Source organism: Amphiprion ocellaris, chromosome 4, assembly GCF_022539595.1.
Source record: "Amphiprion ocellaris isolate individual 3 ecotype Okinawa chromosome 4, ASM2253959v1, whole genome shotgun sequence".
Classification (NCBI taxonomy): Eukaryota; Metazoa; Chordata; class Actinopteri; family Pomacentridae; genus Amphiprion; species Amphiprion ocellaris.
Window position 1 is genome coordinate 15,262,552 of NC_072769.1, and position 15,501 is coordinate 15,278,052.

General features: G+C 40.5%; 2 protein-coding genes across 3 annotated transcripts; one reads left to right on the forward strand and one right to left on the reverse strand.

Moving 5' to 3' along the window:
• The first annotated feature begins 1,171 nt into the window (after positions 1-1,171).
• On the forward strand, positions 1,172-9,128 carry LOC111567850 (zinc finger and BTB domain-containing protein 5). 2 transcript variants are annotated; one of them, XM_023269191.3, is made up of 4 exons: positions 1,172-1,223; positions 2,492-2,705; positions 2,794-3,636; positions 4,573-9,128. In XM_023269191.3, exons 1-4 carry the CDS (start codon positions 1,198-1,200, stop codon positions 5,734-5,736), a joined length of 2,247 nt encoding a protein of 748 aa, XP_023124959.2. In that variant the 5' UTR covers positions 1,172-1,197; the 3' UTR covers positions 5,737-9,128. The 2 variants fall into 2 exon arrangements, with proteins under 2 accessions (XP_023124959.2, XP_023124960.2); XM_023269192.3 differs by lacking the exon at positions 1,172-1,223 and adding an exon at positions 1,230-1,704.
• grhprb (glyoxylate reductase/hydroxypyruvate reductase b) lies at positions 9,126-13,522 on the reverse strand. Its single transcript, XM_023269193.3, has 9 exons — positions 13,298-13,522; positions 12,728-12,858; positions 12,555-12,627; positions 12,277-12,393; positions 12,067-12,155; positions 10,275-10,379; positions 9,852-9,987; positions 9,561-9,691; positions 9,126-9,470 (listed from the first exon to the last, which is right to left on the reverse strand). Exons 1-9 carry the CDS (start codon positions 13,468-13,470, stop codon positions 9,349-9,351), a joined length of 1,077 nt encoding a protein of 358 aa, XP_023124961.1. The 5' UTR covers positions 13,471-13,522; the 3' UTR covers positions 9,126-9,348.
• Between the last annotated feature and the right edge of the window lie 1,979 nt (positions 13,523-15,501).

The following is a 15,501-nucleotide window of genomic DNA, read 5'->3' on the forward strand; positions in this document are numbered from 1 at the left end:
TAGTTTGTCTAAAAAATAACATATGATTTGAATTAATTTTTTTTGAATGTCTGATGTCTGTTGTTTCTGTTTGATCTCTCTCAGGAATGTATCAGATTTCTTCTAGCTGCCTCATATTTCTGACAGTGTACACTTGTTACAGCAAATATCTATATAATAATAACAACAACAACAACAATAACAACAACAATAACATTAATAGTAGCTCTAAATAGTTCTTAATAGAACAACAGTTCTTCTGATTGTTGTTGTTAGTTGATTTAAATACAGTTAAAAAGTATGATTTTTACAGTCACACACTGTAAAAGAACCAATTACTATTTGCCACATTACTGATTTTTGAAGTGGACATTATGTAGACTTCTGGCCCGCTTTTCTTCTGCAGCCAGTGTGTAAAAGAATGCTTCCTTCCCCCCTTTCATTTTACTAGATGTTATCTATAGTTTATCAAGAGAGGGAAAATCTGTAAAACAAAAGTTTTCGAAAAATATTTATCATTTTTCAGCCCTTAGCATATATATATATTTCTATTTCAAAAACAGCAAATATCTGAATAGTCTGAACAGATTTTAATATAGATTTAAATACAGTACAGACAGGAAACAGACTGATTAAAGACAACAAGCATAAGGGCAAAAAAATGATATTCAATATTACAATAGCAACTTTGTGCAAAAAAATTAAATGTAAAGAAGCATCTTAAAGAGTATTTTCTATTTCTGTGACAGAAGTATTGCACAAATATTGACCAAACTGTAAAAAATGAATGCTGTTTAAGAGGTTATCCCTCATTGTGATTCATGAACAACCCATTGAATGGAGTTCGTAATAAGACTGTCTATAACAGACTGTACATGTCTCCGTGCCTCGAAATGTGTAAATATTGTATATTGAATTTTAATTACATTTAATATTCTATAGATTTTAAAATTAGAAGTGTTTTTTATTATAGTATTGCCTTTTTTGTTATTTATCTTAATATATGTAAGCTGCTGAACACTTGAATTTCCCTCGGGATTAATAACGTATCTATCTATCTATCTATCTATCTATCTATCTATCTATCTATCTATCTATCTATCTATCTATCTATCTATCTATCTATCTATCTATCTCTAGCAGCTGTGAGGTCGCAGCAGCGCCACCTTGTGGTGGAACTGTGCAGCTGCAGCTCTTCACCTCGGCGGGGTCACGGACATGGAAGTGAAGCACAGCGCCACCCTGTGAGTCTGCTCGGAAAAACCGTCTGAGTGCGGGGAAATTAATAGATATTACAGGACATGCATGGCGCTTCCGGATAATGTCTGATAGCCGGTCTTTCTTACCGACTGTAGCGGTTGTTTTATGTGCCAGTGGCTGTGCGGTGAGACGGACCGACGTGTCCGGCTGTGTGAGACCAACGGTCACCGTGACACTGCACAACCGCACGGGCAGCTGTCGGCCCACAACGGCCGAACCGTCCGGTAACTGTGTAACGAGGGCGTAGCAGCGGAAATGTCCGCTACTCATAGCGGCATTTGAGGGGACATTTTGTGGGGGAAACGGTGTTTGGATATAAAGACGCGGGTCCATCTCGGTGCCCGTATGCCGCTACTTGTGCTCTAGCTAGCAGGACATTTGCTGGGCTGTCGCCAGCTAACTTTAGCTGCTCTGATAAGGGCCCCTTTCTGCCTCTTGATACCTGCGTTTTCGGATAAAATCAAGGTAATATTAGATGCTACTAGCTCTCTGCTCTCACCGTTGTAACCACAGAAGGCTTTTTTTGTGCCACTTTAACTAATAACATTAGCTAACTAGTCGCGTGTTAGCCAGACTAGACGTGCAGAGAACACTACTCCGGAGCTACTGTGTTATCAGTGCACTTGTAATGTTTACAGCCTGCCTTAAGCACAAGTGAACGGTTCGACCACCTAAAGTGCAAGCTATTTCACAATAAGCGAGTTAATAATAGGAAATTCAACCCACTGGAAGTACTGATCCCAGTGCATATTGATGAATAATTTTATTGAACTTATTGTAGGCCCTCACCCCAGGACCTCAGCATCCACAGCACTGTATCCACACATTATCAACACGTCCTCAAACAAAACTAGCTCATGCAAACCATCTTCATCTGTGTGAATCCTCACTGAAATCCCATCTTTACTTCCATGTATTCCACCCTCATCATCATGCAATTGTCCCGGCCTGCAATTTGTGGCATCACATAACCTCAGTATTAGTCACCAGAGTAATGGCCTAATTGTGAAGTCAGTGAATCATCAGTTTCCCTGGACTCCAGGTGATATCTTAGGGTTACTTGTTATGTCTGAGCAATAATGCAAAAATCAGTGAAACACAACTTACAGTAATGAAACAGTGAAAAGCAGCACTTTTCAGAAGCTGGAAAAGCCAGATATTTCATGTTCATTAATCTTCTGCTGATTGATTAATCATTTCTGATCAGTAATTATGTGTTTTTGCCAAGTCTTCTGCTTGTTTGTGCCTCCAGGGCCATGGATTTCCCAGGCCACTTCGAGCAGATCTTTCAACAGCTTAACTATCAGCGTGTTCATGGACAGCTGTGTGATTGTGTCATCGTGGTGGGCAGCCGACACTTTAAGGCCCACCGCTCAGTGCTGGCGGCCTGCAGCACCCATTTCAGAGCCCTGTTCACTGTTGCAGAGGGAGATGCCAGCATGAACATGATCCAGCTGGACAGCGAGGTTAAGACCTTAACAGTGACGGTGTTAAAAAATACTGACAATTGACAGTGCTAATGTTTTTATTGATTCTAATGATGCCATGTTGCAGGTGGTGACAGCTGAAGCTTTCGCTGCTCTGGTGGACATGATGTACACGTCAACACTGATGCTGGGGGAGAGCAATGTCATGGATATTCTTCTTGCAGCCTCACATCTACACCTCAACAATGTAGTCAAGGCCTGCAAACACTATCTGACCACCCGCACGCTCCCTATGTCCCCCTCCTCCGATAGACCCACCCATCACCACCCTCAACAAGAGCAGCAAAGGCACAGGCAGCAGCAAGTAGCAGATTTAGCGGCGAATCCGACTTTAGCAGCTAATGCTAACCTTGCAGCAAATGCTGCCACATCAAAGTTGCAGCGCTCTTTCTTGCTGCAGCAGCTGGGGCTTAGCTTGGTGAGCTCTGCTTTGGGTGGGATGGAGGAGGACGGAGTGGGAAATGTGGTCGGCAGCAGAGTGGTCGAACAGAGAGCCTCCTTCCCAATCCGACGTTTCCACAAACGAAAGCCCTCTCTGGCCCTGGGGCTTTCAGAGGAGCGGCCCAGACAGAGGCAGCGCCCCTCTGCCCCTAACCTGGGGCTGTTAGGAGAAGAAGGGGTAAATGCAGAGCGAGAGGAGGGAGCACTTCTGTCCCCAGACTCCCACAAGATGGGAGATGATTCCAAATTAGACGCCGCAATCACTGGGTTAGTAGCAGTGTCCCAAGATGATCCTCAGATGCCCAGTCAGTCAGACAGTGGACACTGTGAGGGGGAGAACTTGGGGAGAATGCAGGGAGGGGTGAGCAAGGAAGAAGACATGGATGAGCAGGATCGCCAGGGCAGCAGAGCAGGGGTGAAGATAAAATCAGGAACAGAGGAGGAGGAAGCCGAAGAGGAGGAACAAAAGGTAAGGTTGTGACTTCTATTGTTTGTGAGAAAAAAACAGCTGCTGCCATTGACTTGTCAACAAAGCATCACCGTACTGTGATGGAAAAAAGAGAGGAAATTGCCTGTGAGAAATTTCGATGCTAGAAAAACATCTCGCTAAAGCAAAGCAGTCCATCACTTAGATGGGAGGCAGTCAAGAGATTATTATACAGTAGATGAGGTTGTTCTTGCAGAAAGACTGAGGCAGGTGTGAGAATTTTCCTAACAACTGCTGAACCTTGTAAACCGCTGTACCAATACATTCCAACATAATCATGAAATCTACAAACAAATTATGTTAAACTCCAATAAATTGGCACCCTTTGTTGATTTTGTGGTGAACAGATTATTAATTCCCTGAACCCCATGCAGTTGCTGTCACGTTTCACTCACAAGACTAGGTTTTTTACTGGGATTTAAAGTCCTGCAACTCTATGGGAACAGCGCAACTATGACTGTAAATAGAAAGAATTCAAAAATATCTTTCGTACAATATAACACAGCTATAGTGCCATAAATCCTAAAAACAAATTATGAAGTTGTATTTCTTTGATTATTTATTTTACAAAAATTTAAAAACATTCATTGTATTTTTTATCTGTTTCCATACTTGTCTCCTATCTGCTCTGTGTAAACACAGCCTGCAGTTCAGCCCGGGTCAATTTCTAAAATGAGACATGTAGAAAAAAGTGATTTTGATAATATATTGCAATTGTAAGCTTAGACTTGGATACATTTTATTGGTCATTTTTTTAAAGATAACATGCTTTTCCAACGTGTCAGAAAATTTTGGGGATCAGAGGGTTAATTTTGTGTTAAAAGTATTGTTTAATTAGATGGATTTGGGTTAACATATTTAAACTGCATGTTCATTTTTAAATTGGCTTCTGAAAGACCAAAATCTGTCTTTACCCAGGTGGTGGTTAAACGAGAGCCACTAAGTTCACCTGAGCCAGCGGATGAAGTCAGTGACGTGACATCTCAAGCAGAAGGCAGCGACCCAGCTGAGCCTGGTTGTCAGGAGGAGGAGGAGAAGGTGGAGCTGAGCCCAGAGAGCAGCGACCGCAGCTTCACCTCTGAACCCCAGCCTAGCTCGGACTCTCTGCTCCAGCCCAGCTCCCAACTTCTCCTCAAAAGCAGGGGAGGAAGCAGTGGAGTCGGAGGAGGCTTTGCGTGTAACAGTGCAATGAGTGGCAAACCAGGTTTCAGTATTTCCAGCTTCCTCAACCCAAAGGATTTTGCAAGTGGCACATCACGGCTGGTTGCAGGAGAGGATGACCTTCCTAATACAACAACTGGAGATGCTGTAGCACATCACTTTCTGCTGAGACAGGAAGCTGCTGGGCCATCTGGCTCTGCTTCTTCTGCTCTTCTGCAGTCAAGTCCACTCAGTGGTGAGAGCAGAAACAGCTTTGGAGATAACCTCCAGGCTGATTCTCTGTTCCTTCACCCTCTGCATGATAGTTTGGGAAACCCCAGAGGAAGTGGGGGAAGTGCAAGTGGAGGACGTGGAGGAGTAGATCCTTTTGGTTTGGACTTCCAGCGCTCTAGTCTGGGGCTTCACTCTCTGGGACGGCCTTCAGGAGCAGGAGGAGCAGCTACCACAGCTCTTGCTTATCCAGGCTACAGGCGTATTGCTCCAAAAATGGTCACTGGCATGGGAGGAGAAGAAGGAGTAGGTGGGGTTCTTCAGGATGCAGCCTCTTCTTCCTCGAGTCTGACGAGTCCCCTGCTTCTCAACGAGAGTGGAGGATACGAAATGAACAGTGGCAGGCCCACCTCCCTCCCTCCACAGCTCACCCGAGCTTCAGCAGATGTTCTTTCCAAGTGCAAAAAGGCTCTCTCAGAGCACAATGTCCTGGTGGTTGAAGGAGCACGAAAATACGCCTGCAAAATCTGCTGCAAAACCTTCCTCACCCTGACTGACTGCAAGAAACACATCCGTGTCCACACAGGAGAGAAGCCCTATGCATGTCTCAAGTGTGGGAAACGTTTCAGTCAGTCCTCACATCTCTACAAGCATTCCAAGACCACCTGTCTGCGCTGGCAGAACAGCAACATGTCCAATGCCCTACTGTAGGACAGAAGTGGCTGGTGTGTTGTGATGAGATGGATACACTGGGAATCAGTGATGGGATGAGGTTAAAACCTCCAAAAACACTGAAGATTTTCTGAAGCTCTGACAGAACAGCCAGACCTGATCATCTGCTCTGTCCAAACCAACCAGTCCTGATCTCAGACCAAAGATAGGGATGGTTATTTAATTTTCTATTTCAGGACAAACAATTACTATCGCTATTTGAAACACATTTAGACTGTAGAAAGATTATATGGGTGCAGGACATGCAAAAATGTATTTCTGTGGAAAACCACGGATAGTACATCCTTTCTGTCTGTACTCTGTATGAATACCACAAGAGTATTATAAGGGTTTTTCATTATGCAGTCCATGGAGTTCGCATAAAATGATCCAGGCAAGTCCATGACTTGTCTTTTAAAACTGCAAAACTGTTAACTATATTGTATTTCGAAGGAAAAGAAGCAGTCATGTGTGACCTCTCTTCATTAAGTGAAATTTTATTCTATTGAGGTGATCCCTTAGTGCTGATCTATCGTTTGTGTGTGTAAGCTCAAATTTGAGTCAATCATTTTAACACTCGGAGTGTTTGCAGATCAGAGGCAGCTCTGCAGAATCAGCACTAAGAACTGATATGTAAAATCTTGTACTTAGATATTCCATTGCACATTTGTAAAACATGTAGCAGCATCCCACATGAGTTATCCCAACTGTGCATATTGACTGTGCCTTGTTTTGTGCAAGGGTCATCATGTAGACTGTGGATATCTAATTCGTAGTTTGGGTGCCAGATATCTTTTATAAAAGTACGATAAACTGATGATTGTCATGATACTTAGAGATACTGCACAAAAAGGAGGGATAAAGTCAGAGTCCAGTCTGTAGCTTTTTGGAAGTTTAATCAGAAGATGACAGAGAATCTAGTGTTGCATTAGCATTTTCATTCTGCTTTATGCAATGAAAATGTCATGAACTGAGTAAGTTTGATGATCTTTTCTCTTTTGTTTACTGAAGTAATGACATTTGAGGTAGTTGGCATTCTTTACCAGGAAATGAGCAACCAAAAACAAAAACTTTCTCCATTCCTCAATAGCTGATAATGGATTTTCATGCATATAAACATGCTCAAATTGATGTGGGATATTTGTAGTTGCCTTTCAGTCCAAGCACCTTTGAATAGCCATCAATGATAACACTTCTGCACTCAGTTAATGTTTAAAATATTTCTGATAGGTGGCAAATAATTCAGTTTGTACTGATGGGGCTTTCACATTTGTTATGACAATAAGAATAACTGTCTCGCTATGATACTGTTACATTTGTTGTTTGTCATGTACAAGTTTTGGGCAAAGGGGAAACTGAATTACTCCTACCTTGTTCTAATTTATGACTTAGCTGTTTACCTTAGAATTAAGTTGCATTGTTAAAGGAAGCAAAAAAGGTTGCACCAAAAATTCTGCATTTACTGGGCCTTGTGTTCTATTTTTGAGAAAACTAATATTGCATTAAAGTGCCATTTTAATTACAGCTTGACAGGAAAGTATGCTATACGTAAAACTTGTCTTTTGTTGCGATTTGCAAAACAGTTGTGATTTCAATTTTAAACGATCTGGCACAATACAACTTTCCCTACTTATTGGTTACTGACTTTAACTGTTTTAAAAAGTTCGACTGTGGCCAACAAGTTTACTGACCGTCCACGCATTGCAAAGTTTCTCTGGCAGCTGGTGTTCCTGTGTGTTTATTAAAAGGACAGTGAAGTTGTGCTGAGGGGCAGGAGTTCAGCATGTGTTGAAAAATGCTTTAGAAATGTAAATATTGCACATTCATGGTCAGTTTCATAATTTCTCTCGTGAAAAGAGGCAAAAAAAAACTCATTAAGAAGTAAAAGTTGTGTAAAGGTTTGCTACTGTACTTGATATGAGTGCTTTATACATGTCTCTTTCTATATATAATGTTGCATCTGTTATAAAAGCACTTAGACAAATCAGTCTTTTTTATAAATAATATGTTTACTGGAATGTTGTACTATGTAAAAACATTGTTGTGCTGCGTTTATCCTGCGAGCTCGAGGTTTCTTCCTTCTGACGTTACCGTTGTTTTCAGTATGAAAGCCAAGAGTTTAACATTTTTGCTCTTCAGCAACTAGTCGATCATGCAGGATATCCACTTGACTAAAAATGTATCGACTATTTCACAGAAGGATAATAGCAGAACAAAGGTCTTTGTGGGACATTTTGTCTTTTTTCCTTGTTAATTTCAGGAGTGTTAGCTGTTTTTTTAATCAATGTAGCTGTATTTTACCGTCTACGTGTAAGTTGGTAAGTGCTGTCGTATACTGTAAGTTTGACAAACTGTGTTTCAGTTAACGATTTGTGTAGGATTCAAGAATAACGTGCGAAGAAGAAATCTAAATTTGCATCTCATAGAAAATACCATTAAGGATTTTTACAACCTGCCTGACTTAGTGCAGGTTGAAAATAAGCAGCTTCATGGGTTGGCACTTTGTTGACTAAAAACAGTGTTCATGCAGTGTTGTAGGGTTCTGTTTTAGAGAACTGAGATGACAAAAGTAACACCTTAAAATACATGTTTGCCTTTTTGTATACTTTATTGCTCAATGTATTGTGACATCTGCGCTGTCAGTGAGACATGGTCATTGCTTTCATTCCTAGTTGGCACCTTATTGTACTGCTGAGTCATTACACTGTTAGCCTGTACAAAATAACACTTTTATTTCACACATGCGTTAATCTTTACATTTTAGTTCAGAAGAAAAATTGCTTTGTTGGTTGTTCTCCTTGTAAACATAAGCTAAACTACAGTTTGTTCTAGAATTTGTGACATTATGGAATCAATAGTAAAGTCATTAAAGTGTGGCTGCAGATTTTAAAATGATGGTTAAATCTCAAATTTTCTTGCTCATATGCAGTGCCAACTCCAGTCATGGAAATGGTCTTTGATACCGTTTTGAGAAACAGAGTTGTAGAGGTGATAAAGCAAAAGAGAGATGTCCACAAAAATGGCATCAATGTCTCACACAAAGGCCTGTTAGGAATTATAATGGTGCTGTCTGCTAAAACTTGTATCAACAGTTTGTGTGAATCCCTGAAAAATGCACTGACCGTATTTCGCCCTGTATAAATATGCCAGATTTTTAAAAAAATATGTAAAAGGCCTAAAGTTATTATCAGTCACTGCCTTATGCCCTCTAGCTTGAAAAGCCGGGCTTTTGTTGATATGCCAAAACTGAAGGATTTCTGTGTTTCTTCCTGTATAACTCACGTAGTGTAACCATGAGATGACTAAGTGTTTGTCTCTTTACTGTTGAAGACTATGAAGATTGTATAGTATGTTCAGTTGTTGTATACTGAATAAAAACAAGATGAAACTCAGTTTGCTCGTGACGTTTATATGAAATCGGAGCTGATGGAGGCTTTACAACAAATACTGAATGTTATTGTACATATTTGGGTGAAAAGTTTAAAGTAAAGCAAAAACAGTAACTCACAATACCAAATATCCTCCATTCAATCCTATGAAGGAAAATTAGACATGAGGCTAGAACTAATTGTTCAGTATTTAGTCAGTTCTCAGGGGGGAACCAGATTCTTCTTAAAGCTTGAGCTCTTTGATCATCGGCTGACCCCGCAGGCCGAGGAGGAGGTTGTTTGCTGCCAGGCTGGACATGGCATTACGGGTTGTATACGAGGCGCTAGCAATATGTGGAAGAATCACTGTGGGGAGAGAGAATTAGACAAAAATTAATAACAGAAAACAACACTACCATTCAAGGCAGCTGAAGCGCTAATATCTGACAGACTTACCGCAGTTTTTGAGGGTAAACAGTGGATGGCTGGTGGGCAGGGGCTCTGGGACAGTGACATCTAATCCAGCTCCTGCTATCTGGCCAGTGGACAGAGCCTCATACAGGTCTTCCTGGTTCACCACTCCACCTCTGACGCAACAGAAAGACCACAATTATACTCGCATGCAAGCACATGTACATTTCTGCAGATGCAAAATGAAATCATCAGTTGATTAAAGCAACAATTAGGATAAATCATTAATTTATTCGGTCTTGTTTTAATGTGTGTTTGTGTTTACAGTAGGGGTACCTGCTGGTGTTGATAAAGATGGAGGTGTTTTTCATCTTGGAGAAGAGATTCTTGTTGCAGATCTCCTTTGTCTCCGGTGTTAAAGCGCAGCACACAGCCAGGAAGTCTGACTGCTTTGCCAGCTCATCGAAAGACACTAAAATAAGATAGAGGTTCACTGATGTTACCGCATTACATGAAAAGTCTGGCTGTTGTCTACATGGCTACTGTGATTTAGGTCCCTACTTGCCATGTTAGCATGTCAACAGATGTGAAAGGTCAAAAGAGATAAAAATGATCTTTGCTTTTCACAATCCAGGGCTTTAAGTTCCCCTTAAACCCATCGCTTATCCTCCTTGTTGACAGAGAATCCATTGTGTATTTGTCATAAGAGGATAACATGCTGGCTGAGACTTTCTGCGTGACCGTAAATCCATTTCTTACCAAATTCAGCATTGATGGCACTGGCCAGCTCAGGCCTGGGAGCCATGTCTGTGTAGATGAACTTCTTTACTTTGAAAGGTGCCAGACGCTCAGCGATAGCCACGCCTTGAAGCCCAGCAGAAAACATCAGATTAGTTTAGATTAGAATCAACATTGTGGTTATTGTGCAGACTAGAGGGACAGAGCCAGTGAAATGTAATTAGCATTTAAACAGACGTTTTTAAAAAAAGATTAGCATCATTAGAAGTAAGTGCCTGTAAAAGAAGAGTACTACAACATCAGTGATGCTATATTTTAGTCTACGTACAGTGTTAAAGACTGTGGACAGCTATATATAAAAATTCATATACATTATGTATACTACCAGTCAATAGTTTTAGAACACCCTGAATTTTCCAGTTTTTTGTGGGAAATTATGCATGTTAATGTCTCATTGTACTCTGAAATGAAAGCATAGAACAAATGAACAAATGAAGTAAAAAAAAAAAAAATCAATTTAGAAACCAAAATATATTCTAAACTTTTGACTCATCAAAGTAGCCACCTTTGGCAGATATAACAGCTGAACACACTCGTGGCATTCTTTCCACAACTGAAATCAAATGTTCTTCAGAAAGTTCTTTCCAACTCTGTTGCAGAAGTTCCCCCGTAATGTGTGGCACTTGTAGGTTGCTTTGCTTTCACTCTTCTGTCCAGTTCATCCCAAACCAGCTTGATGGGGTTTAAGTCTGGAGACTCCATGTTTTCAAGCTTACCATCTTGTTCTTTTTTCATATGGTAGTTCTGGCACAGCTTGGACTTATGTTTTGGGTCATTATCTTGCTGTAGGATGAACCTCTGACCAACCAGGAACATACCAGAGGGTCCTGCATGGTGCTGCAGAATGCTGTGGAAGCTGTTTTGGTTCAGAGTTCCTCTCACTCTGTACAAGTCACCAACCCTGGATCCAGCAAAACAGTCCCAGACTATTATGCTTCCACCTCCTTGTTTGACAGTTGATGTCACACACTGAGGAACCATCCTCTCTTCTACTCAATGGCATACAAAAATCCTGTGTGATGAACCAAAGATTAAAATTTTTGATTCCTCGGTCCATAATACCTTCTTCCAGTTTTCAGTAGTCAATTGGTGGTGTTTCATGGCCCAGGCAAGCCTCTTTTTCTTATTCTGACATCTGAGCAATGACTTTCTTGCTGCAACTCCACATGTCAAACCTTCAACTCCAAGTCTTCTCTTCACAGTTGAAACTGACTTCTTACTACGATCACTATTAAGCTGTGCTTGAAGCTGTTGTCCTGTGAGCCATCACCAAACTGTTGACTCTCAGCAACTTGTCTTCTGATTCTGTTGTGGCTTTGGGTGCTCTAGACCTCTTCCTCTCAGTTTCCTCTAGTTTCTGAGTGCCTTTTTATGGTGAAGAAAACTGTACTCACTGACACTTTGACTTTCTTCACAACTTCTCTGCAGGAAAGACCTACATTTTCAAGTGTTATGATAGTCTGTCTTTTCCTCATCACTTTTATAGCCACACATTACTTTCTGCAGTACAATACTGTTCAAATGACGCTCTCGAGGGTATAGTGCCATGGTGTGTTCCAACTCTACTTTTATGCAGACAGAGGGCCTTGAACGTAATCAAGACAAGTTGGGACTTATTGGACCTGAACTACTTGAATTTTTAAAAAAATGTAAAAACTGAGGTGTTCTCAAACTTTTGAACGGTAGTGTATACTAATAATAAAAGAAGGGAACAGAATTGGAAAGAGATTGATGATGTGAATTATGTGCTTACCGATCCTCCCTAAACCAAAAATACCCACAGTGCTGTTGGCCAGCTCATGTCCACACAGCCACAGAGTTCTCCATGTGCCCCAGCCACCACTGACACAAGGGAGAGACAGAATACTGTATGTACACTCTGACAGAAAAAACAAAAGAGTTTGTGTTTGCAGAATTTAAATTGCATTTGTGGGACCCATGAGTGTGTGATTGATAATATTACGTCTTGGCTTCGTGTGTGGCCTCTATGAGCCTCCTGGAGGTTGTGAGCAGCAGAGCCACAGTCAGCTCAGCAACAGCATCTGTCAGAACATCAGGGGTGTAACCGACACGGATCCCTCTGCAGAGAAACACACAAACATTGCGCTTTATTTTTCACACATGTCACACGATGTCTGCATACTGCATTGTTTTTAATGGAAATCACTAAAGGTAAGTACAGATACATGGAAACCCTGTTGACTTAAATGTGTATTATAGAAATGGAAAGACCAGGATCACCTTTTCTTCAGCTCCTCCAAGGACAGATGATCAAAACCCACTGACATAGTACTAAGAACCTTCAGGTTAGGACCTACAAGAGTACATCACACACACAAGCAAACACACGCATAAACAGAGAGGCTGCTTTTTGCATCTAGGTTAATCGACTGACTCAAAGACTATCTTCAGACCTGCAGCATCCAACAATTCTGCATCAATCTTTTCTGTCAGGACGCAGAGCAGACCATCAACGCCTTTGACCTTCTGAAGCAGCTCCTTCCTGGGCACTGGGTCATCTGAATCCCACAGCTCGAACTGTACCCTGAGGAAATAGAAACCATGAGTCAGCATCTGAAGTTCCAAAAACACACACAAGCGATACAAAAATAGAACCAAAATCAATTAAAATAGGCATCCCGGGAGAGGAAAAGGAAAGTTCTTTTTTATATTTCTGGGATTCTTAATTGAGATATGATCTATATTCTAGATCTTCAAAATACTGGGTCGCTAAGCCCCACTGAGACATTCGATCAGATCTTTTGTGGGGGAATACCCTTCAGGCTCCCCCTCTTATCTGACCAACCTAAACGCAAACATTAGCAGGCCTGTTTGCTCTAAGTAAATGATGAACTTTACTAAGCAGACAAACTACATTAGGATAGCACTGTCAAATTAGCTGCAGCAGACAGTTATTTGATCATAAAGATGTACTATATAAAAATCAGTCATTTTAACTGACACAACAAGACACCATGACTCACTGTCCAGAGTCTTTGAGGATCTTCAGGCCCTCAGGTGGGATCTGTCGGGTGACATACACTCGTGGCAGGGTCGACATCTCCCTCTGCACTTTGCTTGTTAAACCTCCAGCGGCATTCAAAGGAGCAACGGCGATCCTCTGGAGCCGAGGCAGTGCCATACGACTGCACCACATTGCCAAGAGAGAGTCTGTGTCAGCAGGATGAATGTGGAGTTTAGAGTCCGTTGTGGGCCTGTGTATGGTTCTGGCTGTAGTTCAGGGGGAGGTTCCTGTGTGAGTTTAACCAATATGATGAAAGGGTGGCTGTCTCCGAGGTCTGAAGGTGAGGGATACTTTTCCCAGACAAACCAAATACGAAATCACTGAGTCAAATCTTTGTACAGGATTAACTGAAAGTAGAGGCATGTATGTGCGTTTTGTACATGGATCTACCTCAGGCGCAGAAACTCTCACACAAATGTGTTAAAGGCAGCACTAGATTTGTGTTTTTCTTGTATCATTGCACAAAATTGGAGTCAGGGAGATGTAAATGTTTCACTTGTCTCTTGACCTTTGTTTCTTTAAACAGGGGAGGACTTAAACTTTGCATGTCCTGTTCTGTGTTTCTGGCTGGGACTGGTTCAGCAGTCTCGCTTTATTTTCCCAAATGGAGTTTATGCTATGTTATGAGATCAGTCACACAAGTTGAGCATACTGCATCAAACACAAATGCTACAAAAAATATCTAAAATGAAGAGCTAAATGTTACGATATAAATGAAATTTATAACATAAAAACATTGTGCATGTCCATTAAGTCTTAAATAAACCATAATTTTAATTGTTTCAAATTGTTTGCTATAAAAAAAATTTAAATTTGACGACAAATTTCTTTGTCTGTGTGAAAGAAAAAGTGACACCACTTAGTTGACAGATGATTCTCCTCAGACTGAGAAACATCAATATCACCATCGCGTAAATTGTTATTTGAGGAGGTAATGTTTCTCAAATTTAAACTGATAAAGCAATTCGTCGTCTAGAAAATATTCCAAAATCAGGTGGTCTTTTCTGTCCTGTTTTCAACTGAACCAACCTCTATTAATAATATTAATGTGTAAAATGTTACGGGTATTGTGCACAACCCACCTTTCTTTAATTGCTATTCTCTTTTGTTTTTCCTTGATAAACTGAATAATATAACGTGCATTGACTCATTGTGTTACATTAGCACACAGGTTTGAAATGGGATTATTATTTTGCTTTTAAAATGTTATTTAACCTTTATTTATACAGGTAATCTCATTGAAACACAGGGTCTCATTCTCAAGAGAGACCTGTCCTCAAAAAACATAACAAAACAACATTGAGCCACTTACAAACGACACTAAGGGACCTGTACTAGACAATATAACAATACAATATAGCACTGAGTTACAGACAGACAGACATGACAAAACACAACAAAAACATCAAAATGGATGTGCAAAAGCACCAAGCAATAAAGTTAAAATGTAAACACATTAAGAACAAGAATAAATCTTATAAGATTATATTTCCATAGCATTTAAGAGACGTTTGAAGTCCCTATTTTGCCCATTTCAAGTTGTTTTTGTTCCATACTGTAAGATTTTACACATTCCCAGGTTAATGTATGGCTGTCTCACTTAAATAACATTACATTTTTTTTCCTTTTATGAGAACTTTGATTTGCTACACTTGTTTTTTATTTGACTTGTGACATTTGCGTATTTGTCTTGTAGCACTTGCTGTCTACTTGACTTGCATGCATAGATTATATATACAGATTATGTTTGCATCATTTGCTCCTTAAAATCTTTTAACCTTATTAAAAAAATTCTACTTGTCAGTGTTTACTTTTATGTATCAAAACAAGTCCATTTCCTCATATGTTAAAACCTACTTAAACGTTTTCTGATTCTAATAACTGAAAAAATGTTTATGCGTGAAACAAGGGTTTCAATTTGTGAAAATTCATATTCTGAAAATTTTCCATGGTAAATTCCCATTGTAACTGATTCCGAAAGTGGGTTATTTTACATGACAACGCCAGAATAAGTGAAATACGTTCACAAACACGGGCCTGAAAAGTCCTGTGAAATGATTGGGTGGCTGTGGTCATGTGACTGTGGTAACCCGGAACCACTCCTAGTTTTTAACCAGTCACAACCATTCATTCGCTATAGCTCACTGGGCACACAGGTAGCTG